The 23,368-nt window shown below is 34.4% G+C and overlaps 2 protein-coding genes and 1 pseudogene across 2 annotated transcripts; 1 reads left to right on the forward strand and 2 right to left on the reverse strand.

Moving 5' to 3' along the window:
- The first annotated feature begins 4,446 nt into the window (after positions 1–4,446).
- LOC7473442 (CBL-interacting serine/threonine-protein kinase 4) lies at positions 4,447–6,127 on the forward strand. The gene has a single exon (XM_002311616.4). It carries the CDS (start codon positions 4,527–4,529, stop codon positions 5,823–5,825), a length of 1,299 nt encoding a protein of 432 aa, XP_002311652.1. The 5' UTR covers positions 4,447–4,526; the 3' UTR covers positions 5,826–6,127.
- Positions 6,128–8,228: 2,101 nt separating this feature from the next.
- Positions 8,229–10,144, reverse strand: LOC18101577 (pentatricopeptide repeat-containing protein At3g23020-like; annotated as a pseudogene).
- A 61-nt stretch (positions 10,145–10,205) lies between these two features.
- On the reverse strand, positions 10,206–18,980 carry LOC7473443 (acylamino-acid-releasing enzyme). Its single transcript, XM_002312529.4, has 18 exons — positions 18,793–18,980; positions 18,315–18,493; positions 17,923–18,232; positions 17,506–17,727; positions 17,193–17,411; positions 16,990–17,064; positions 16,079–16,214; positions 15,442–15,593; positions 15,261–15,343; positions 15,050–15,171; positions 14,881–14,959; positions 14,271–14,448; positions 13,389–13,449; positions 12,223–12,345; positions 11,905–12,102; positions 11,018–11,086; positions 10,760–10,836; positions 10,206–10,658 (listed from the first exon to the last, which is right to left on the reverse strand). The coding sequence occupies exons 1-18, from the start codon at positions 18,939–18,941 to the stop codon at positions 10,595–10,597; spliced, it is 2,496 nt and encodes an 831-aa protein (XP_002312565.4). The 5' UTR covers positions 18,942–18,980; the 3' UTR covers positions 10,206–10,594.
- Positions 18,981–23,368: the final 4,388 nt, after the last annotated feature.

Here is a 23,368-nt window from a genome sequence, read left to right on the forward strand (position 1 = left end):
CCAGTGGCTATCTTGGTGTTATTTCAACAATTTTCACCAAGTTCTAGTAAGGTATATTCACTACCATAAAACTATTTTGTTTTCCTTTTTTTAAATGAAAAAAATAGAAAATATTTCCATTTATTTATTGAGAACGAAGATAAATCTTTTCATTGAAAAACTATAATGTATAATAATCATCTTAATATTTTGTATTTGCGACAATAGTTTTCAATTCATTAAAATTAAAAATTATCATGAAAAAATATATCACTAACTAAAAAAATTAAATTTATGAGACTAACTAAATATTAAAATAAAAAATAATATTCTTAATATTTTACATTGTTAAGGTTTTTGTATTTAAGAGAAAAAAAATGTAATAATATTCTTAATTAATATTACTATGTTTCCAAACAATCACTTCACCTTTCTTCTATTACACAATCTCCATTATTTTGTAGAAATCACTTCTATCGGCGAAGATTGTTCAGTGGCCTTCGAGCTAAATGTCCTTTCGGGGATGGCAAGGGGTGGGGGGCTTAGGAGTAATTAATCCAGTAATATAATTGAAGTTGGACAGATACCTGCGGGTGAAAAAGAAAAAAGAAAACAAAATATTCAAAGCGATTCTTTTACAAGAAATTAATATCTTTTTTTTTCTTTGTTTGAAATATATTTTATATATTTTTAAATTGTTTTAATAGATCGATATTAAAAATAATTTTTTAAAAAATATATATTATCTTTAGATTTAGAGTCGATACAGATCTATCAATAATTATTAAAATTTTGACCCAATTTTTAAAAATAAGTTTAAAAGTAATTTTATATTAACTTTAATAATTTCAATCAAAAGTGTGATAAATCTTCTTTTACGTGATAGGAGTAATTTTTTACATTTTATATCTCGTGAGACACACTATAATATGCCAAAAATCCTAAAAACTCAACCATTGATCCTTTGGAATTGTTTACGCTGCTCAATAGTATCTAATTCTAGAGATTTATTTTTATTTTTAATTTCTCTGACAATTTATGTGATGATTTATTAGCTGAAAATCCTGGTCAATGATAATTTTTATGTTTTAAAAATATTTTAAAAAAAATTTAAATTTTTTTCTTCAAATTAATTTTTTTTATATATTTTTAGATTATTTTGATGGACTGATATTAAAAATAATTTTTAAAAAATAAAAAATATTATTTTTATATATTTTTAAATAAAAAATATTTTAAAAAATAACAACAACAACGTCATAATACCGGAAGGAAATCCATGCCATGTAGAGCGAAAAAGACTATTTTAACCATCTATTCTCAAACTATTGGCAGCAGAAAACTGTGGATCTACTCTCTCTGCACAATCCAGACCACAGCTCCTGTTATTATTCTACAGTGTTTTTTTCCCCCTCCGTCTGTGCTTGTCAATATCACCTTTTTTTTTCCTCTGTTGTACATTAAAAAAAGAGAGGGTGATATTGATTATTGACATGCAAATCTAATACTCTTCGATAATTGTTCAGCGAGGCTCGTTAGCGTCTAATGACCGGTTAATGTTGGTCCACGTGGACAATGGATCCAAATCGTCCCACCTACTTTGTAATATAAAAAAAGACACATAAAATATCTAAAACATGATTACAAAATTCCCAAAGTTGTTAATTATTCGAAGCATTACTTGTAGGTGCTGTGTTTGGTATTTTGATGTGATTTTAAAAGTGATTTTTTATATTGTTTTTTTATATTAACATATTAAAATTATTAAAAAAAATACTAAAAAAATATTTTAATATTTTTTCAAAATAAACACACATTTCTAAAATAGAAAGTAATCACATTTAAACAAACGACTTAACACCTCCAATCAACTCTAATCATCAATTGATTTTTCTTTACGCTAGCTAAGTGGCCCTTGGTGAAAGGATTAATTAGCTAAAAAACAATTGTTGCTCCCTTTTTTAAATTATCTTTTAAAATTCACTCGCAGTCAAGAACCACTAAATTATCTTCGACAGCGGCATGTCAATATGATTACGAGATTTCCAAGTTGTTAATTATTCAAATAATTAATTATTTGCAGATGCTGTGTTTGGTATTTTGATGTATTTTTACGAGTGATTTTTATATAAATATATGTATATATATTTTTAATTTTTTTACATCGGTATACTAAGATTATTAAAAAAGTATTTTAATATTTTTCAAGATAAATACATATTTAAAGAACATTAAAAACATAATGAATTACAAGTAAACAAGTGACTTAACACCTCTAACCATCAATTGATTTTTCTTACGCTAGCTAATTGGCCCTTGGTGAAATGATTAATTAGCTAAAGAACATTTTTTGCTCCCTTTTTAAAATTATCTTATAAAATTCACTTGTAGTGGTACGGCGATAGTCCTGTTTGTTTTTTTATTTTAAATTAATGTTTTTAAATTATTTTGATATGTTAATATCAAAAATAAAAATTATTTTAATATATTTTTAAATAAAAAATACTTTAAAAAATAATCATATTCATTCTCCCAAATAGAATCAATATCTAGTTAACTTACGGTGGCAAGATTTCTTGTTAGAAAAAAATATTCAAAAACTTTTAAAAATCAATGTTGAACCCCGGCAATAAATATGATAAGTAAACTAAAAATCAAGGGTGCTCATTCATTCTAGCCTTTATTTAAGATATAAATAAATTATAATTTTAAAGCATCTACGACCTAGATATTAATATTTAATCATTGAGAGTTATTTTCGTCTTGTCAAGAGAATGCGTGCTTGGTTTGTTTACGTTAATTATTATTATTACTTCTATCCTGCTTAATTAATTACTTTCTAGCTCGTTTGTGTGGGTTCGTGTTTTTGACTTACGGTCCCTCAACCCTGACCCGGAAACACACAGGTCATGAGTTTTCCCACGTGGCACGTTAATAACCGTCCAACTCAGCGTAGCGATGATGCCAGCAACTGCCAAAATAACATAGCTGGAGAGTGACCTCCTAGCCCACACCACCAAACACGGCGTAATCCACCTGCCTGCAGCTGCTGCTTCTGAAGGAAGTCAAATTGCGCAGATATCACCAGGAGGCTACCCTATATGGCTCGTGAAATCTGACCATTTGAGCCCATGATCTTCACGCATTAAAAAACAAAAAAAAAAAGCTAGACGAACTGTGCATTTGCGGTTTCTTGGAATATTTGAGGGCGGTTTCCTCGAGGAACTTTGCTGATTATATAACATGCCACTGTTTGAGAGTGGTGTAAAGATTAATTTTTGAATTTAAAAAAAAAACATATAAAAAAGAACAATTTAAATCTAAAAAAAATTAGATCTTTTTTAAACAACAGCTCGAAATCAATGATAAACACCAGTTCCTAACTCGACTAAGATCAATTCTAGGTTGCAGAAAAAGGGAACTCTACGCCATTGAAATAATATCGCAAGATTGATCTTTTCTCTGCTTTTGTTAGGGAGGGCCAGTTAAGTCTTGCTGATGATTGGATGCTTTGAACATTCCAGTCGCCCGCCCACAATTTGGAGAAAAAGAGGACAGAGATTCAAGAAATTTTAGACTCCGATGGCATGAAGTTGATCGGTGGCTAGCTGGACTCGTCGTCTTCTCTGACAGTGAGATGATAGGTTATTTTACGCATGATAAGCGTCGGCACATAACTCTTTGCGTCTCGTAGTCATTAAAGCATTTTAATTGCTCATAGTGGTGAGGTCCTTTTCAATTGCAGTGCTCCTTCATTTTGAGGCGTCGAGGCCCTCAACTCGAGAGCAAATAAAGCTTAAAAAAAGAAATAATATTCCTCGACCAGATTCTCCAATCAACAGTTCGATTCTTGGATACATCACCTGCTTCATATCTTGCATATTAATAGAAAATTACTTTGTAGCTTTGTTTTCTTTTCCCTTTTTCTAGTCTTCCCACCACCACTGGCTTGCCGATTACCAGCATTTATTATTGCAGTGGTGGATGTTTTTTAAGGTTTTTAGATATTAATATCCTATTAATTGAGTTTTAGATATTTATATAAATATTTATTATTCAACCTACAATAAAATAGTATCACATATATATATATATATATATATATATACAATACAAATATTTTTTTTAGATTAAATTAGATCAAGTTTTAGATTAGATTTTATAGTATTTATACCATATTTATTATTTATAAAATAAAATAATTAAAACAAATTTATCAATTTAGATCGGTACATTATGCTGGAATTAAATTAACATCCTTAATTGTGCCTCAAAGGGTGTTTGTTTTCTTTTGAACTATATTATTTAAAAATAAATAAATAAATGCAAGTAGTAGAGATATTTTAATACAACAAAAATAAGGGAAATTAAAAAAAAAAAAAAAGAATTTAGAAGACACCTGAATTCTAAATGAAACCGACAACTCCAACCGGCACACGCTCACCCACTTATAAAAGCAACCCTTCCCTGCATTAAAAGCCGATCCCCTGCACGCTCTTGTGTGGCTTGCTAATTTCCTCCCCACAACCCCCTACCCTCCACGAGCCATGGAGCCCCCGCCACCATCAACACTACAAACGACCACCTCGATACCGACCACGCTTCTCAACAAATACGAATTAGGCCGATTACTAGGCCGTGGTAGCTTTGCAAAAGTCTATGCAGCCCGCTCTTTATCCGACAAGACACAGCTGGCAGCGATCAAGATCATAGACAAAACAAAAACCGATGCTGCCATGGAACCTCGTATCATCTCCGAGATTTCAGCCATGCACCGCCTGCAACACCACCCAACCATTCTCAAAATTCACGAAGTTATGGCAACAAAAACCAAAATCTACCTCGTCATGGAACTTGCCTCAGGAGGTGATCTTTACTCTAAGATCCGCAAGATTGGGAAACTCAAAGAATCAGCCGCACGTCGTTACTTTCAACAACTTGTGTCTGCCCTCCACTTCTGCCACCAAAATGGTGTCTCTCACCGCGATATCAAGCCTCATAATTTACTCCTTGACGGTAAAGGTAATTTAAAAATATCTGATTTTGGACTCTCGGCTTTGAAGAATGGTGGTGGTGACGGTGTGTTTTTGCTTCAGACTGCTTGTGGGACTCCAGCTTTCACGGCACCGGAAGTTATGTCGCGGCAGGGTTACGACGGAGCTAAAGCGGATGCTTGGTCTTGTGGAGTCATTTTGTTCTTTTTATTGTCGGCTTGTTTGCCATTTGATGACAGTAATCTTGCATTCTTGTATAAGAGAGCTCATAAAGGAGAATATCAAGTGCCCTCTTGTATATCAAAGCCGGTTAAATCGATTATAAACCAGCTTCTAGACCCAAATCCTAATACAAGAATGAGCATGGAAGCTTTAATGAAGCATTCTTGGTTTTTGAAGAAGTTTGAATTGCCAACTCAAAGTAGTGTGTTCGAGTTGGATTATAAAAAATATTGTAAATTTGATCAAAAGAGTGCGGTTGCTAGCATTACTGCGTTTGATATAATTTCTCTATCTTCAGGGTTGGATTTGTCACGGTTATTTGAGGTTAAGAATCGGAAAGAGAGAAGATTTACATCAAGCGATACGGTGGAAAGAGTTACAGAGAGAGTGAGAGAGGTTGGAGGGAGATTGGGGTATAGGGTAGTGGAAGGAAAGGGTGGGAGTGCTATTGGGTTGGGGAAAGGGAGGGTGGGAGTGTTGTTTGAGGTGTTCGAAATAGCGGAGAAGCTGTTGGTGGTGGAAGTTATGGTGGTGGAGGGTGGTGAGGTGGAATTTGAGGAGGTTCATTGGGGAGAACTGAAAGATGAGCTTGAGGACGTTGTGCTTCAATGGCATAATGATGTCATGTGAAGAGAGGTTCATGTTGTCCTTCAATGGATCAGTTTGAGGAGGTTTGAGGATGTTAGTAACAAAGTTAGCCTAATTACTTGTTCTCGGATGGATGCGTATATGGTTACTGTTCTAATCGGGGATGGATAACCTGAGCTGATCTTTGTTCATGAAAGAATGTGTTCAGTTGTAGTATATTTTTCACTATTTACTTGTGTTAGCTTGGTTTGTGATCTTAACCTCTTGGTTTAAGCTTGTTAACTTGTAAAGGTGATAATCTCACTCAAGTTGGAATAATTAAATTCTCTTTGTTTGCCTTGTTACTTTCTGATCTATACTTGTGTTCTTTGATTTGGCATGACACAAAACCAGCACTTCAGGATATGCAAAAGAAGCACTTGCAAGATTTTTTTTATCAGGAGCTGTGTAGACTATGCCTGATAATTCATCAATGGTCGCATTGCGTCACCTCTAATTTCAGTTCTAAGTTTATTTTCAGTTTACAGCATTGTCAACTTTTGGTTTTGGTTTGATGAGACTCGAGATTTCTGGCTGTAGATACCCCCACTGATTGCTCGTTAGTCATTCATCCATTGAATTAGAAGCCATAGTCACAGGCGGCCAATTGTGAAGAAATATGCATAGAGAAAAAGAAAAAAAAAGAATAAATGAACACAGATGAAACCCCTGTGAAGTCATGAACTAGAACTCTAAATGTTATTGACACTCATTGAATTTTAAACCTCCTTTTTAAAAAAAAATTATGAAGCACAAAACAATACAGGTATTATACACCTTATTCGTTTGATGATCCAATGCATGACACAATAACATGCAATATCAGAAGGAAGGAAGGGTACAGCCTATGACTGCAGCGTAATATTTCCACCGAAGTTCTTCAGAGATGTTAATTACTCATCAATTACCATCTCCCTGGTTGCTTCCCACCTGCCAAAGTATAAAGTTATTGCGTTCTGGAGAGTTCTATCAAGAGTCAAGTTAGTAAATAATGGTGATGAATTTTATTGTATGGTTGCTCATGATATGAGCGGTATTGTATTCATTAAGTTATGATTATTGTGAAGTCTGGAAAAGTTTCCAGCTTTTCTATTCAACACAATGGTCGTGTATCTTTGAAAAGAAAATAGTGAATGAGAATCTGAATATAGCTTATTCGATTGGCATTAACTTGCCGGAATGATTCTTAACTACACATTCAAGTTTATGCAGTGACAATCTTGTGTTCTTGGCAATAACTAACATTTCAAGGTCAACATCCAGGGGACAATTATGATTAATTCCCTGCATGAAACGGAAACGGAAACTGAAACTGAAACTGAAGATTTCTTTTTTGCTTTTCCTCCTGTTGACTGAAAATGAAGATGTTTTAGTAGAAATGAAGACAAAAAATGAAATCAGTTGAGAATGAGCCGAAACACTCTGGAATTCTGACAATTTTTCTAAAGAACTTATGTACAAGTTAAACTAAAAGGATTGTTAAGAATTTATGCAGATGTTTGCTGATACGAATCATGGTGTTGTTTTGCTTTGAGTTTTGTCAACAGTAGTAGCTGTTGATCATGATCATGAATTGCCAACCTTGACAGAAATGAGCCAACCAATTTCGCTAATACTAAACAGTACCGATGTAATTGACGTGGTGATGGTATATGTTCTTACAACTGTTTGTTAATGATAGCCAGAGCAATCCTAGCTGGAAAACTGAATGATCAAAAACGGTTTTGTAATACAGAATCTTTTCCAGAGATTTGGGAGTGTTTCAGAATCTACTTTTAAAATGTAGTTTCTGTGAACTCATATTCTGGATTTGTTTAATTTTAATAGCATTCAAATTTTGTACTTTTATCCAGCTCCAGTGATGAGAGAGAACTGTATCCAAAATTGCTTGCCATTTGAGGGGAAAAAAGAGTAAATAACATGTTTTGTTTTGATTTTTTTCCAAGTGTTGGACTCATCTCGGAGATTCTCTTTTCTTTCTGACAACATTTCATGCATTTTTAATGGAGAAAGTTAAGGGAGCAATTGGAAGCTGGGAACCAAAGGAGCCACCTCAGATGAGCTCAACAATGACGGTGTGAGCCACCAGAAATTTGTGGTAACACGTTTGATTTTGTTTTCAAACTTGGGCTGGCATATTTAGAAGATTTTTATGAAAAAGTAATTTATTTTTTGGCGTCACGACTAATATAATACAAGAATTTTTCAACACTTTTGGTAAGGTTACGGCTTGAGGTTCATTGATCTCAGCTGATCAATTTCAACTGCTGTAACCAGTTAAAATAGTTTCACTGTTTGAAAAATGATATAGAAGGCAGCTTATGTGATAATCCCATTTCCTTACCTCATCTCTGAAGGAGGAAGGGTCAATTGAGTTAAGAACCAGATGAGGTCACAGGCACTGACTTGAAGAAATTCGCTCCATAGAGGTGTCATTGAACTCAATTTGAACACTGTACATTTGACTCTACGCTTTTGTTGATCCTATCCATTACAGATTACAACGACAAACAACTTCTGCTACCCTAGGAGCAAGAGAAAAGGGACTGCAGACCATAACCACAACCTAAGTTTACTCGTCATAATCATCATCTACGTCAGCTACAGTGGAGAGACCTAACATCCATGCCTGCAAGCCATTCTGATAATCATTTTTCTTAGTTGCTTCAAGCTTGTCAACAGCCTTCTTTGATATTCCACATTTTACCAGAGCAATTCCAAGAGAATTGAACATATAATCTTCAGGTTGAATGGAAGCTTCTACCATTTCCTTGAACGTTCCCACAGCATCTTTCCATCTGCCATCCAATGCATACAACCCAAGCACATTGTTATAGCACAACAAGTCAGTCAAAAGCACCAACTCTCTCGTCTGTTTTGTAATCTGAATGGCTTCCTCAAACCTCCCCAGTCTTTTCTACATGCACAGCATCATTGCAAAGGTAATCATTTTCATTCCCTTATCTTTTCAAGCTCTCAAAGATCTCTTCTGCTTGTTTGACCATGGGTTTTTCGCTTCAGAGATCTATCATACAATTTGAAGAATATGCATCAGGACCAGAATCGGACGGCTGAAGCAGTTTGTATGTTTCTTCTGCTTCTTTTAAGCACCAAACTTCGGTATGAAGCTTGATAAAGGAGTTACATATGACTGTATTTCCAGGCAAGCCTGCTCTTTTCATTGCATCTACATAACCAAGAGCTTCTTTAACACTTTCAGCATCAGCAAAAGCATTTATCAGTACACCATAAACTACAACATCTGGCTTCACATCAAGACCTATCATCTCGTTATAAAGCTCCTCAAGCCATTTCCAGTTTACCTATTTTCACAACGCTTGAGATCAAAACACAATAGGAGATGCAATCAGTAAATAGTCCTGCCTCTTGCATCTTCTTCAGATAATGTTTTGCTTTATGTGGCAAGTCAGCACCAGCCAAAATCTGTATGATAGAACTATAGGTACATTTATCTGGAACTACGCCACGACTCTCCATGCTGTCAAACAAGTGACATGCTTTACCATAATTCTGCGCTAACCTGTATGCTTTAATCATCACATTAAACACGAGGACAGTCAGCATCCACAATATGGCAGTGCTTCCCGTATGCATCAATGCTGGCAGAATAGCACTCAAAACTCAATATTTCCTGTGAGATGAAATCTCCTGAACCATAGCCATGAAAACTCACGCATTCCAGCTTCAATGTACATCCTAGTCAGAGCAAACTGAGTATACCCATCAATCTCCAAACCCTTTTCATCCATCTCAGGCACCAGGTCTTCTGCATCGCTAGAGTGTGTGGTAACTGACACAATCTGGCACTAAACCAGTCTCCTTCATCCTTTTAAAGTAGCTAGCTTCCACGGTTATATTATCATGCTTAGCACGAAGGGAAATGAGAATATTATATGTCCTTGTGTCAGGTGGGCATCGGAACTCCTCCATCTTCTGCTAGTCTCCTTCATCCTTTTAAAGTAGCTAGTTAGATTGTTTGTACTTAAACATCCCTTGCAATTGAGAGCCTTTTAATTTCTTACACCGGGTCTTGTCAACTGTCATGCTTCCAAAACAACAGATATCACGTTCCTTGCACTTGAATTTTAGTCGAAACAGAGGATAGAGTAGCGACTCAACTTGATGTCAGGTGTGTTTGTTTAGGAGGTGTGCCACACAGCACACTTCATGAAAAGTACGAAAAAGATGCGCCGCAAACAAATACTCTCTTCTTATAGGTTCATACAGGGTGTAACCACGGTCTGAAACGCATCTATGCTGGAATAGCATTGCAGACACACCGTTGTTTTTTTAAAAAATGATTTTTTAATGGATTTCATAAAAAAAAAAAAAAACGCTACTATAATGCCTCGAAGAAATATATAGAAAAATATAACTCGCATCCATATTTCATAACCATAAAAAAATTGATGCAGCATGCGGCTTTATCGAAAGTCAAAAAGGATTTTGAAAGATAACAAATTTCCAAACGAATAGCAGATGCAACAGGACATGATTATCCCTTTTCTTTACCTCATGCATTGAGTGATCATACTGCTTGTGCACAACAGTGCTTAAAGGGCTCATAAACTTTCTAATACAAGACGGTGAATCATTTGTTACTATTTAGAATGACTGTTTCACATGGTGGGTTGAGCATAATGATCCACCCTTTATCAATTACCCGCATCCAGGCGAGCAAATAGTTTGCTGATTATTTTTTGTATTTTGACTTCGTACCGCATGAGCAACATTTGGCAAGCCATGCATGCTTATTTACAATACTTGTTGAACCATACTGCAATGTTGAGGAAGCCTTCGTGGTCGGATTGGGGTCTGCAGAAAAGCAATGCGGATCAGGCTTTATGTGAAAGTGAATTAGATTTGAGCTTCGTTGTAGCTGTTTACACTAGAATGTGCCCCAGTAAATGTTTTACCTTTCAATCGCATGGACATCATTGGGAAACACGAGGATTTTGACCTCAACGCCTTTCTCTTTCAATGCCCGTGCATACTACAAATTTTTCAAATATCAAACCATTAGTACCATCATATTATGCAAGTAATAGGAAGGAAAAAAAAAAAACTGCGATTTTTTATCTTGTCTATCACTCTTCCAGCTGCTTTTTTCAAAACATACACTAGAATAAAATTTTAAACAGCCAGCTTGTACTTGAAGAGGGAACGAAACTTACTTGCAACCCATTAGACAATGGAACACGAAGATCCTGAGCACCTAGAACAAAAATGGTCGGTGTTTTGACCTGTGAATGTTATCAAACTAAGAAATTCAATACCATGACTTGAGGGTTTTGGTACTCAGCATAGATAAAAAAAAAATCCAAAAGAAATGCCAGTCACTATCTCTACCCGGCCAATATGACTGAAAGAAAGAGGGAAAAAGTTGTAAGTTTCAGGTTTCCTGTTTCCTGTTTCCTCCACCTTTGCTTTTGGCAAACACCGACACATAGTTGATGTTCTGGTAAATAACCAAAGAATTTTTTTTACCATGAAGCTCAGATTCTTCATTCTCAACATATTGTTTTCCTTTGCATTGCACTACTGCCAAAAGCAGAGCTTGGCTGTTGTTTGTATAGCATTCCATGCATCTTGCTAGTGCCAATGCATTCCATGCAGGTACAATTTCCAATCCAGTACAGTTGTCCACTGCAAGTTGCATGGAAACGCATTGTGTTTTCTGATACTAGCTATACTAGATTTTTCCATTGCTTTAAAGTTGATAGCATCCAGCATTGTAAAAGCAACCGCACTACCAGGTGTCATTTTGCTGTCGAGGCTGCAGACCAGCCTGTTCATTAGGAGTTTTTTGCAGTAAATTTTATTTGGTTTGGACCATTCTATTCCTATTCTTGGTGCTTCTGTCTTAAGTCCCAAAAAAATAGAAATAATTACTAAGAAATAATATATATATATATATATATATATATTGAAAAATGGAAAAATATTGTGTCCAACAGAATTTGAACCACTATCAAAGGTTTTGAAGACCTCTGTCCTATCCACTGGACAATGGACACCATCACATATCACCTAATAGAAAACAGGTCTCTCTAGAAAGTACCTTTGAGATGTGTGATATGGGAGATTTGCTGTGAAAGAGAGCCAGGTCCTCAGCTGAGGGTGCTTCCGTAAATTTAGTTTTCCCCTCAACTCCATAGGTTTCCACATAGCACCAATCAGGGATGTCTGTTATGCCAACCATTGATACAAGGTTACAGACGGGATTTCTCGCAGCTGCAGCAACAAATTTATCTGGTGCCTGCAGAAAGTTATACAGATATGTTCACTATATTAGAGGTCTATGTAATAACAAAAATCTCGATATACAGTCTACAAAAGACACCTGACTATCACAAGGAGAGAGCTGGAAATGCTAAACCTGGCCAATTAAGTGAGTTGTGAGAAAGCCACCATGGGAACCACCAATCACAGCTATTTTGGAGGGGCTAGCAACACCCGTGTCAATCACATGATCTATTGCTGTAATTACATCCTTGACATCCTGTGCATAGTAAGCTATAAGGTTAGAATTTGCACAAACTCCCCAAATGTTTGAGATGCTTGAGTAGATATCTGTATGTCTTCTAGGAGAAAATGGATTTTTTCCAAACGAGGAAAAAGAACAAGAAACCAGGAAATACAGGTAATGTGTCCTGATACTACTTGCAAGAGATTATTAAAAATGAAGAATCAACACTGGGGCAAAGGGAAGTGGAGAAAGTAAGAGAGAAATATGCGATATAGGAACAAGAAAGTTGACTTGTTTGTTTGTAGTTTAGTACTGCTTAGAGTTTAAAGATTATTTTGATAACTTTCTAGGATTTTATTGTTTTTGTTATTAGGATATTTATTTCTTATTGAGTTCAGGTAACTTTCTTGTTCCCAAACTACATCAGAGAATCCCTTCATAGATAAAAAAAGGACTCAGAAAAATAATCGAACCTGATGCATAAAGCCTTGATTTTTACAAAAAGCATGCCAAACAAAATTTAGGAGAAAGGACAGATTTGCCCTCAAATCATTATGCACGTCCCAAATGAATCCTCCACCAATCAATTGAGTCCCCATTTATTAGGGTTGGTTAAATCATCTCCAATGTTATCTACAGTGAAAAGGTCTGTTCATTTTTAACATGACTCCCGTGCCTTCAGTTTAAGCCAATATTTTAGGCAAGTATTCGCACAAAACTGATGCTCCCTCAGACATTGTGGTGCCAAATATATTCATTAACAAGGATCTTGACACTAAAAGTCACCCCACATGATGCATGTTAATGCTCAAATATAAAAAGAGGTTATAGCCTATTTTGTGTGTTAAAGAGTCTTGCACATGCGGGTGTGATTTTTAACTCCAAAATATTTTAGGCTCACTTTTGTCCTCGAAATCAGGCTAAAAGAGCTTGCACCCGCAGGGGCTAATTCAGAAAATTCTCAAAGGATGGGGACTCATTTGAGATATCCATATATGGGGGGCTCCATTGGGATAGACATAACACTTTGGGAGTAAATTTGTCCTTCGACTATAAACTTTAATAAGAATGAGTACCTGTGAACCAACTTTCCCTGGAAGAGATTGCAAAGCTTCCTCACCAAATCCAAGTGAACCTCTGTGATCAAAGACTTAGTTAGAAAAATCTGGGAAAGAACAAAAAGGACAGTCACATGCTGGCACTCTAATTACAATTATTGTGTGTTTGGGATTGTGGTGCATGGTGCTTTTTAAAATAGCTTTTCACTTGAAAATGCATCAAAATGAATTTTTTCAGATTTTTTTTTTTTTATTTTTGACATCAGCACATCAAAATCATCCAAAAGCATTGAAAAAAACATCAATTTGAAACCTTTTCAAGCCAAAAACACTTTAAAAAAACACTCAAAAGCAGAAGCACCCCCAAACACATATACCATTTTAACGACTACACCAAACTTTTTGAGCATGCAAAGATGAAAATTATCAAGGGACCAAATGAATTTTATGGTAAAGTTACGTGAATTTCAAACTGGTGTAGAACCACCAGCAAGAATACAAAAGTACTAATTCTCTGAGGAAAAACTGCATCTTGGTGATAATCAAAATTCAATGTTCTTTTGAATAACTGGGTAGGGTCTTTGTTTGTAGACGGTAAAATTAGAAAACCTACTAAATAGTTCTCATCCAATAATAAAACTAAAGTAACTAAATTCCAATTTTGAAATTCCTAAATAATCAAACAATATTTCCCGTTGTTGTCTTTCTTCGCTCCCTGTTACAATGCCATGTAAAAATATAAAACATCAGCTTGGAGAGAGATTTTTTTTTTTTTTTTTGGCAGATTATATTTCCATGGGTAAAACAGTCTGGTGGAGCATAGAGAAATGTGCATTGATCTGTGTTTCTGATTAAACTTAAGAAGAAAAGGGAAAGAGAAAGGGAAAAGCTTTAAAACACCTGTAATTTACAATCAACAAGCTGTAACCTAGTGAAGACAGAAATGCATAGGACTTTGCAAAGCCTGACAATGAGACAGAATGTGGGCCTCCATGAAGCACAACTATAAGTGGATCACAAACATCATTCTTCTTAGATTGGCGAGACACAAAAATAGCTTCAAAAGGTTTGCTAGCACCTGAAAGAAACAAATGTACAATGAAGCAAAATTCATTGCTGTGATCATAATTCAACGCTTTCATGAATTGCAAAAGACTTCCCAATAGTACCAGAAACAAAATTCAATCATCCCATTCGTCATGTACAAAGTCCCTATAAAAATTCGGCTCCATATGCTGATGCTGGAAACTCAATGAAAGAATACTTCATATCTTACTTTCTTTCCTTACCAATCAAATTCCAACAAAATTTCCAATGAATGGGCTAATGCATGTAAATCAATGAATAAAGATACAGAAAACAATACCCCTCCACAAAAAAAAAAAAAAAAAACCCATAAATTAAACTGTAGAAATCACACTGTTTTTATGATGCATCTGAAATGTGATAGTAGACCCATGCCAATGCATCAAAGTGTTCAGAATTTTGATACAACATATTGTTATAATACCTTTTGTCAGGCATTCAGAAACATCCTTGACTGGAATCTTCAATATAGTGAACTGACGAGAAGAGAGCAAAGAATTAACCTGTACCAAGAAGAAACTGTCATCACAAAACTAGAACTTAATGGATAAACGATACAAAATTCATGTTCTAAAAATGCCAACAATACAAACCTTCGCAGAGCATCCGAATATTGGGCTTGATACATCTGACCAATCCCATGCAGCATTTTTAATTTCCTTATCAACAAGATAACCATACCTGATTTGAGGTACATCTACTGGACTGCTAAACACTGGAACAGGGGAAGAAAAAAAGATTATATTTCCGTTCTCTTCACTTTAACATGGTGGGTTATAGATAGCTTTCAGCATTTGGCTTTACCGGCAATAATGCTGTCTCCATCTAGAGTAAGAAGATTCCATGAAAAATTGGAGTCTGTGGGACTAATACGTGATACATCCCCACTGTAATTCGATAATCATACCATGAATCAACTATACAAACAGATTCTGAAGGTATGTACACATAAGAAAAGCTGTACATATATGACTTTTAAAGTTACCTCAACACATTCACAGAAAGTATAACTTCACTGCTGCCCCATGTTGAAGATACAATCATAGTGCATCCATCTGAAAGCCATGGATTAGGAATAAAATTAGAGCAGTAAAGCCCTGGGAAGCAACCATCCTCTGCGCTCTGCACAATAGGAATCTGCAATGATTTATAGAAGAAAATAGTTAGTTACAGATCATACACATGAAAGAAAATCTTCCAAATCTGTGGAAACTGGTAAATGCATCATTCATAGGGAAATATAGCTAAGAGGAAATTGCCAGGGATAGCCTCAGGACAAGGGATTGGCAGTCGTCCAGCCTGGGTTCCCAACAAGTGTATACTCCTTCCCTTCATTTGAAATTCTAAAAGGTGAGAGTTCACAAGAAGATCGAGTGTAAAAGCATGGCTATTTTAAAAGCAACATTGATCCCAGAACAAAATGCAAACCATATTATATTATCAATCATTACTTTTAACTATTCACATTCTAGTATCTTGTATAAAAGCAGTTGATGAACAAGGCAAAGTTCATCATAACTTCTTGTAAATGAATAAAGCAATAGCAAACAAAATCGGCAATTCTATACATGCCAGTGGAATTCACCAAATGTAAATTATACAGATAGACATGAAGAGCTCACCACATCAATAATTTTTAAAGAGGACAATTGTCCATTCACTGGCCAATCAATTCTGTGAAGTGAATCTGTTGCAGAATGTGCACCCGAATCTACAGAACTTCTTCCAGATAGAAACACAAGGAACCTTCCATCTGGGCTGGATAACATAGACATGTTTCACATGCAATCAGCTTTAAACACATCAATACTATCGTGTAAGGAAATTTTTTTCAAGTTATACAACTTAATATATTCAATGGTTTCCAGTTAACTGAAGAATTGTTGATCATTATAGCTATACCTACAAAGAGAAGGTGAGGCAGATCATAAATAACTTTTAAGCATATAACCACCTACTAAAAAACAAGAAATAGTGCATAAGCACATGCATGGAATCACTCACACACTTAAACAGAGAAGAAATTATGCACAAGTTAAACCTGATGTGTCTGTGACACCTAAAAGGACATCTGGACAGCGAATTTGCAAATTTTAATATCAACACATAGCCGCAGGGGAATCCATTAACTTAGAATAGAGAGATGGAAAATAGTGATGAAAAAAAATAAGGAACAAGTTTACTATGCCAGTGCATAACCCGTACAAGTCATCGATGTGAAACTAGCAAAAATTAACCGGTCACCTTTATCTTGTAATATTTTTTTACACAAAAAGAAAAAAGGTCGTGTCAAATTGGAAAGCGGAAAAGAGACATGAAATCTCAGCAAAGAAGCCATCACGCCTCTTTTGGGCTAGGGCTTCAGGTTAAATTCATTTCCCCTGAAATAAAATTTTCGTCAGACTTGATTGTCTTGAAAATGTATCCAAAACTTGAGAAATCACACTGGCTTATCACACAGAAAAGGAGAAGAAATAAAGTTTCTAGGTCAATGTGAAGGCTCAAAACCAAGGTGGTTGTATAAATAGCATACCTGAATGATGGAAAGAAGGCACTACTTATGCTCTGAGTTAGGTTAAGAACGGGTGAGTCTTCGTTTGGACTCTCTCTGAAAGATCACAATGAAATTCAAATTACATAAACCAGAGTTAGCATACTCAATCTCCGACAGCAACTAATTAACAACTGAGAGAGCCAGAAAAAACAACGACAGCTTTATGAGAACAAGTAACCCACTTGAGCTCTAAATCATTGGCTTCTGATGCATAAACTGGTGCTCTAGCTGCATATAATGCACATGGCCTGTTGTAGCAGTATTTTATGCCAAGCTTTCTTGGATTTGATGACCAACCCACAAACACCAAATACTGATGCAAGCCTTGGGTTGATGGAGCCCAGACAACTTGGCCAACGCTCAAGGACTTTGAAATTCCTTTGACAGGCTGTACTTGTCCGCTGCACAGCATGGGAAAGTTCAAATTGAGGATTTATTGTCTGACAAAAAACTATGATTAGCTGTATCAATGACAACAAAAACCTCTTACAAAACCTGTTAATGTCAATCCAAAAAAGTGCAGGCTGCCTTTTCCCTGCATAGGTTTCTCCCCAGTCCTCCTCCCATTCCCCCTGACCTTTCCAGCTACCACAGTCCTTATCTGCTGAACCACCTTTTTTATAGCCCGAATCATTAAATGTAGGCTTGGATGGTGAGGCCTCCTCGGCAACATAAGCAATAAGAGTTTCGTTTGAGTTCCATGAGATCCCCTCAAACCTATGACATCTAAAAACATTCAAATTTCTGGATGCTCGAGGATGGCAGTGAACAATGATACTTATAATCAAACAAATCTACTACTAAAAGACATGAATGTACAAAGTCGAAAGTATGCAAGCCTGGCTTAGCAAATCATAAATATATAAAAGATGTCACCCGCAGCGAAAAGGCTAGATTTATATAGTCACTGACCATCCATCACAATACACCGAACCGTGTACAGATTGAGGGATGTTGAATTCCTTTTCCACATGACCTTGATTCCAAATCTCAAAACGGGTGGGAGATTCATTTTCCGGATTCCGAACAACAAGAAGCTTCGAACCTGATGCTGATGGAACAACTGTAGACACACCGGTCATCTCAACAGGAAATGGAGACCATTGAAAGTTAACAGAATTGCCACTCCCTTTCGAGATATTAGCAGATAGAGCATACTTCCTCCTCTTATTAGCCAGAAGATTTGCTTGGCTAATCGAAAACATTGCCTGGGAACCAATTCCTGCACCAAACATTGTTTCAAGAAACACAAACAGGAAAAAGAAAGAAAAAAAAGTTAAAGTCGCATAAATAACTAGACTTACCAGTGTTAGACTTAAAAGTCCATGCCTTGTCAATGTTAGGGATGCTAGTGAACTCTTGAAGTAAACTGGAAAGGGAAGCATACTCTTCCTCAGTTTTAGCATCTAACCCAACTGGCAGATCCTTCGGCGAGGAAGATACAGAGGCGTCCATTAATGCTTGAATGGCAGAAGATCGTTTGCTACAGATTGAAGCGAAAACAAAAATCATCAAAAGAGAGAACAAGCCAGCAGCTAGCAACAAGAAGCAAGTAGCTTCAAGAAAGAAAGCAAATTCGGTCAATCGGGGTCAAACCCATCAATTATCAAACAAGATCAATCATTAATTTAGCCGTATTATGATCAAACAAAACAAGCAAACTTGAGGAGGATAAGCAACGAAGAATCCACACTTTTAAAGGTGGAAGAAAAATGGAGTTCTAACGTTAATGAAATAAACTAAGCATTGCGAGGAGACTAGAGAGGGAGAAGGGACGCTTACGTAGAGAGCGAACGAGGAGCGGAAAAAGAGGAGCGAAGGAGACTGGGAGTGGGAGAGTGAGGAGATATTGTTAAAGAAAGAAGATGGGGTGGAGGAGGAGGAGGGAGACACGACAACCAATTAAGCTTTACCAGGTATGCTCTTTCCATTTTCGGATTCCAATTTTGTTTCGTTTGCCATTATGAAAATGCGTTCACACCAATAATAATAATAATAATTTTTTGTTATTATTATATTTTGCTATGAGCAAGTATTGTTTTGTTTTTAGTATATTTTGCTATATATTTTTTTGTTTGTTTGAATTACAGAGAAATTGAAAAGGTATTTTCATTAATATGGGTGTCCGGGTCAGCTTGCGCGTATCTCAATTAATTCTACAGGTTCTAAAATTAATAACCATGTAAGCCTCCAGTGGCTATTATATTAGTAAGAACAGGACTCGAATATGAGACCATATAGGAAACAAATCTTTCAGTTTTAAATTCTTATCTAATTTAGATAGTTAGAAAAATATTTTTAAATGTATTTGATTGGGTTGTAGATGATGCAATGAACCTCCATCATAAAGAAAACTTGATTTTGATGAACAAGAGTTTGAGAATATTTTTATTAATGAGATCTAGAAGAATTTATCTTGTTAAAAATAGAATATGATGGTTGATAATGTTAAAGTTAAAAAACGTAATGTTGATTTTTTTTTTCTTCTTACATTTCCCACTAATTTAAATTGAAAATCATGCCATTGAATTTGACATGTCAAGTATAATGTACGGATATGTGTATTTGTTTGTATATTATTTCATTTTTGTTTTTTTCTCTCGAGTTTCCAGAAGAGATTTCTTTTATTTATTAATTTGTTATCTAGTAAAACTAAATAATCATTTGATATAAAATGAATTTCTTTATTAATATATTATATTTTTATTGATGCTTTATATATCAAAAGCACGATAATAAATTTCTAAGAATATAATATAACAGTTAAGATTAAGAATATTTAATATAAAATACTGTATTTAAATTTGAGGAAGAGTGACGAAATGTATGGATGGAAAGAGTATTCCTTAACATTTTTCATCTTCTGTTGGAGCATATTCCCCCTTGAAAGTATCTTATTATTATTATTTAAAATATATTTTATTTAAAAATATATTAAAACATTTTTTTTTATTTTTTAAAATTTATTTTTATCATTAATATATCAAAATAATCTGAAAATATATATATAAAAAAAAATTAATCACCCTCTAGTTGAGCATCACTCCCAAACAGAGGCAAAATATAACATCCAAAAAAACTGTTTAAACAGGATAAAAATATAGATATATTATTGTTGCTTTCTAATAATAATAAGGTATTTAAGAGTACAGTTATTTTTTAAAATATTTTTTATTTTAAAATATATTAAAATAATATTTTTTTATTTTTTTAAAAAATAATTTTAATATCACTGTATAAAGGAATCCAAAAACATATTTTTGAAACGTCGTTCAGAACCGATTCCAAGCAGTCCGGCACAAAGAAACTCCAGGAACACGTGTTGCAAAGAATCCAAGGTTGTACAATCAAAGTCCTGCGAAGCAGGGTAACCCAGACATTTTTCCGAAGAAAAACAACGATTAAGCATCTTCTGTTTCACTAACACAAGCTGCCTATGGATTAGATAGTTTTTTGTATTGTTATATCTGTGTTTTTTAAAATATTTTTTTGATTGAAAATATATTTAAATAATATTTTTTTATTTTTTAAAATTTATTAATATCAATACATTAAAAGAATTTAAAAAAATAAAAAAATCAATTTAAAAAAATGAAAAAAACAAAGACAAACTTGTGTCATTCTAGAAAATTACCTGACCTCATTTTCAACCTGAACACCATTTTTTATTTTTAATTGCAACTATGGGCTTTTTTTATGTGTAACCTTTGTCCTCATTCATCTTTAATGAAATTCTCGCTTTCATGGTCGGGGTTCAACACTGAGGTTTTTTTTTTCCTACAGCCATAAGAAAATATATAATAAAAAAATATCTAGAGAAATAATACAATTTAATGAATCACAAAATATTTAGCAAGTCACATATAATATATATGATTCACGAGTTATAAATGTTATTTGCAACTCTTTCAAGTTACAAATTTGTTTGGACATAAATTTAATAAGGAGAGAGTGGGAAAAAAAAAAAAAGATCCTGAAGATACAGTAAAATTTCAATAATGACATCACCAGTATCATTGAAAAGATCATGATAAGATGAATCTAAAATCACATGAGTGACCCGAAGTCAAGTGAGCCCTGACATCTTTGAACGGCTAGTATGACTCACTTCATTCACTATTTGTGACATTCTTAAGTACTATTAGATTTGTTTCTTTAAGATCTTTCCAATGGTATTGATGGTATAGACATCAGAGTTTTGATGAGCCTCCAAGATCTTTTTATTTTATTATATTTTCTCTCTCATCTCTCTGCACAAATTATAAGGAGAAGAAATGAGAGAAAAAAACAAAAAAAAATGATCTTGAAATCAAACCGATTTAGATTTATCTATCTCAACCAATATTTATTTTTTTCAGGAAACTTTGAGGCATCAAACAGCTACCATCAAGCTCATCTTATCTCATAGAACTCGCGGACACAAAAAAATCCATTTTTATGGTTGAAAATGACTTAATTAGTAATTTTCTTTCTTATCGTTGGAATTTGATAATCTTTCTCTTTTTTTTCTAACAAGAGACCGAAAAATAACATAAATAAATCTTTATATCAAAATTAATTTTTTTTTTAAAAAAATAAAGGAACTAAATAGAATTTCTAGCTCCTCAAAATTAATATTTTTTTCAACACTGAGGTTTTTTTTTTTCCTACAGCCATAAGAAAATATATAATAAAAAAATATCTAGAGAAATAATACAGTTTAATGAATCACAAAATATTTAGTGAGTTACACATAATATATATAATTCACGAGTTATAAGTATTATTTGCAAATCTCTCAAATTACAAATTTGTTTACACACAAATTTAATAAGGGGGAAGAGGGGGAAAAAAAAGAAAAAAGATCTTGAAGATACAGTAAAACTCCAATGATGACATCACCAGTATCATTAAAAAGATCATGATGAGATGAATCTAACGATACCAAAAAAGATCATCAACGATGATCGGAGTGAATGACATAAGTGACCCGAAGTCAAATGAGCCTTGATATCTTTGGACGGTTAGTGTGACTCACTTCATTCACTATTTGTGACATTCTTAAGTACTATTAGATTTGTTTCTTTAAGATCTTTCCAATGGTATTGATTGTATAGACATCGGAGTTTCGGTAAGCCTCCAAGATCTTTTTATTTTATTTTATTTTATTATATCTTCTCTCTCATCTCTCTTCACAAATTACAAAGAGAAGAAATGAGAGAAAAAAACAAAAAAAAAATGATTTTGAAATCAAACCAATTTAGATTTATCTATCTCGACCAATATTTTTTTTTTTCAGGAAACTTTGAGACATCAAGCAGCTACCATCAAGCTTATCTTATCTCATAGAACTCGTGGACACAAAAAAATCCATTTTTATGGTTGAAAATGACTTAATTAGTAATTTTCTTTCTTATCGTTAGAATTTGATATATTTTTTTTTCTAACAAGAGACCGAAAAATAACATAAATAAATCTTTATATCAAAATTAATTTTTTTTTTAAAAAATAAAGGAACTAAATAGAATTTCTAGCTCCTCACAAACTAGATGGCAACTGTAATAGTTGTTTTCATCCAGGGAATTAATGATGGTGGCCTGCTGATGCTTGACTGCTTGCTACCCTGTGCTATCTCTCCCACACGGCAAGAGTTCTTATGACGTCAACATTTACAGTAGAAGCCAGCGTCATCTCAGAATTTAAGACTCTAGACTCAGCAATTGGTTGCTGCCAGCCAATCAGCAACCACGTGATCCTCGTCCTTTCGACACCTTGAACATCAGCAGCCTCATAATAATGCCATGTCTCGTTTGAAAACAGTTTGGCCATTTTACGCCCACGCCTGTGCACCTCGCAGTTTGAAAACGGATCTGGATGTTTTAGAGTTTGTGGACCCAGACCGATTGAAAACTAGCGTCAAGTCTGTTCCTTGTGCGCTCCCTTCTTTCTAGTTTCTGTTCGAATCTGAAACATGAACATTTCAAAGTCTGATACGATATCTGACGCCGACGGAAGAAAAATATATAAAGACTTTGAAATATTATTTTAATCGTAAAAATAGTTGAATTTATGTGAATATGTATGATGGGTTTTATTAAAGATCAAAATGAATGATTCGGATGAGTTTTGTTTTTTTTTTAATTATAATCTTCTTGTTTATTAAAATTAGTTGATTGTATTTCTTTTAAATTCGACGAAGTATTTATTATTCATCTAATTTTAAATAATAAGATATAATATTAGCTTGAAACCCACATTGAAGCTGACTGAAAGTCCACGAAGGTGGGATCCAGCAGGTGGTTGGACCCCTTTCATTGATGGAAGAAGAGAAAAACATGACCATATTATTGACTAGAATTTTAGCAAGAGTTCCACTGAC

This window comes from Populus trichocarpa, chromosome 8 (genome assembly GCF_000002775.5).
Source record: "Populus trichocarpa isolate Nisqually-1 chromosome 8, P.trichocarpa_v4.1, whole genome shotgun sequence".
NCBI lineage: Eukaryota > Viridiplantae > Streptophyta > Magnoliopsida > Malpighiales > Salicaceae > Populus > Populus trichocarpa.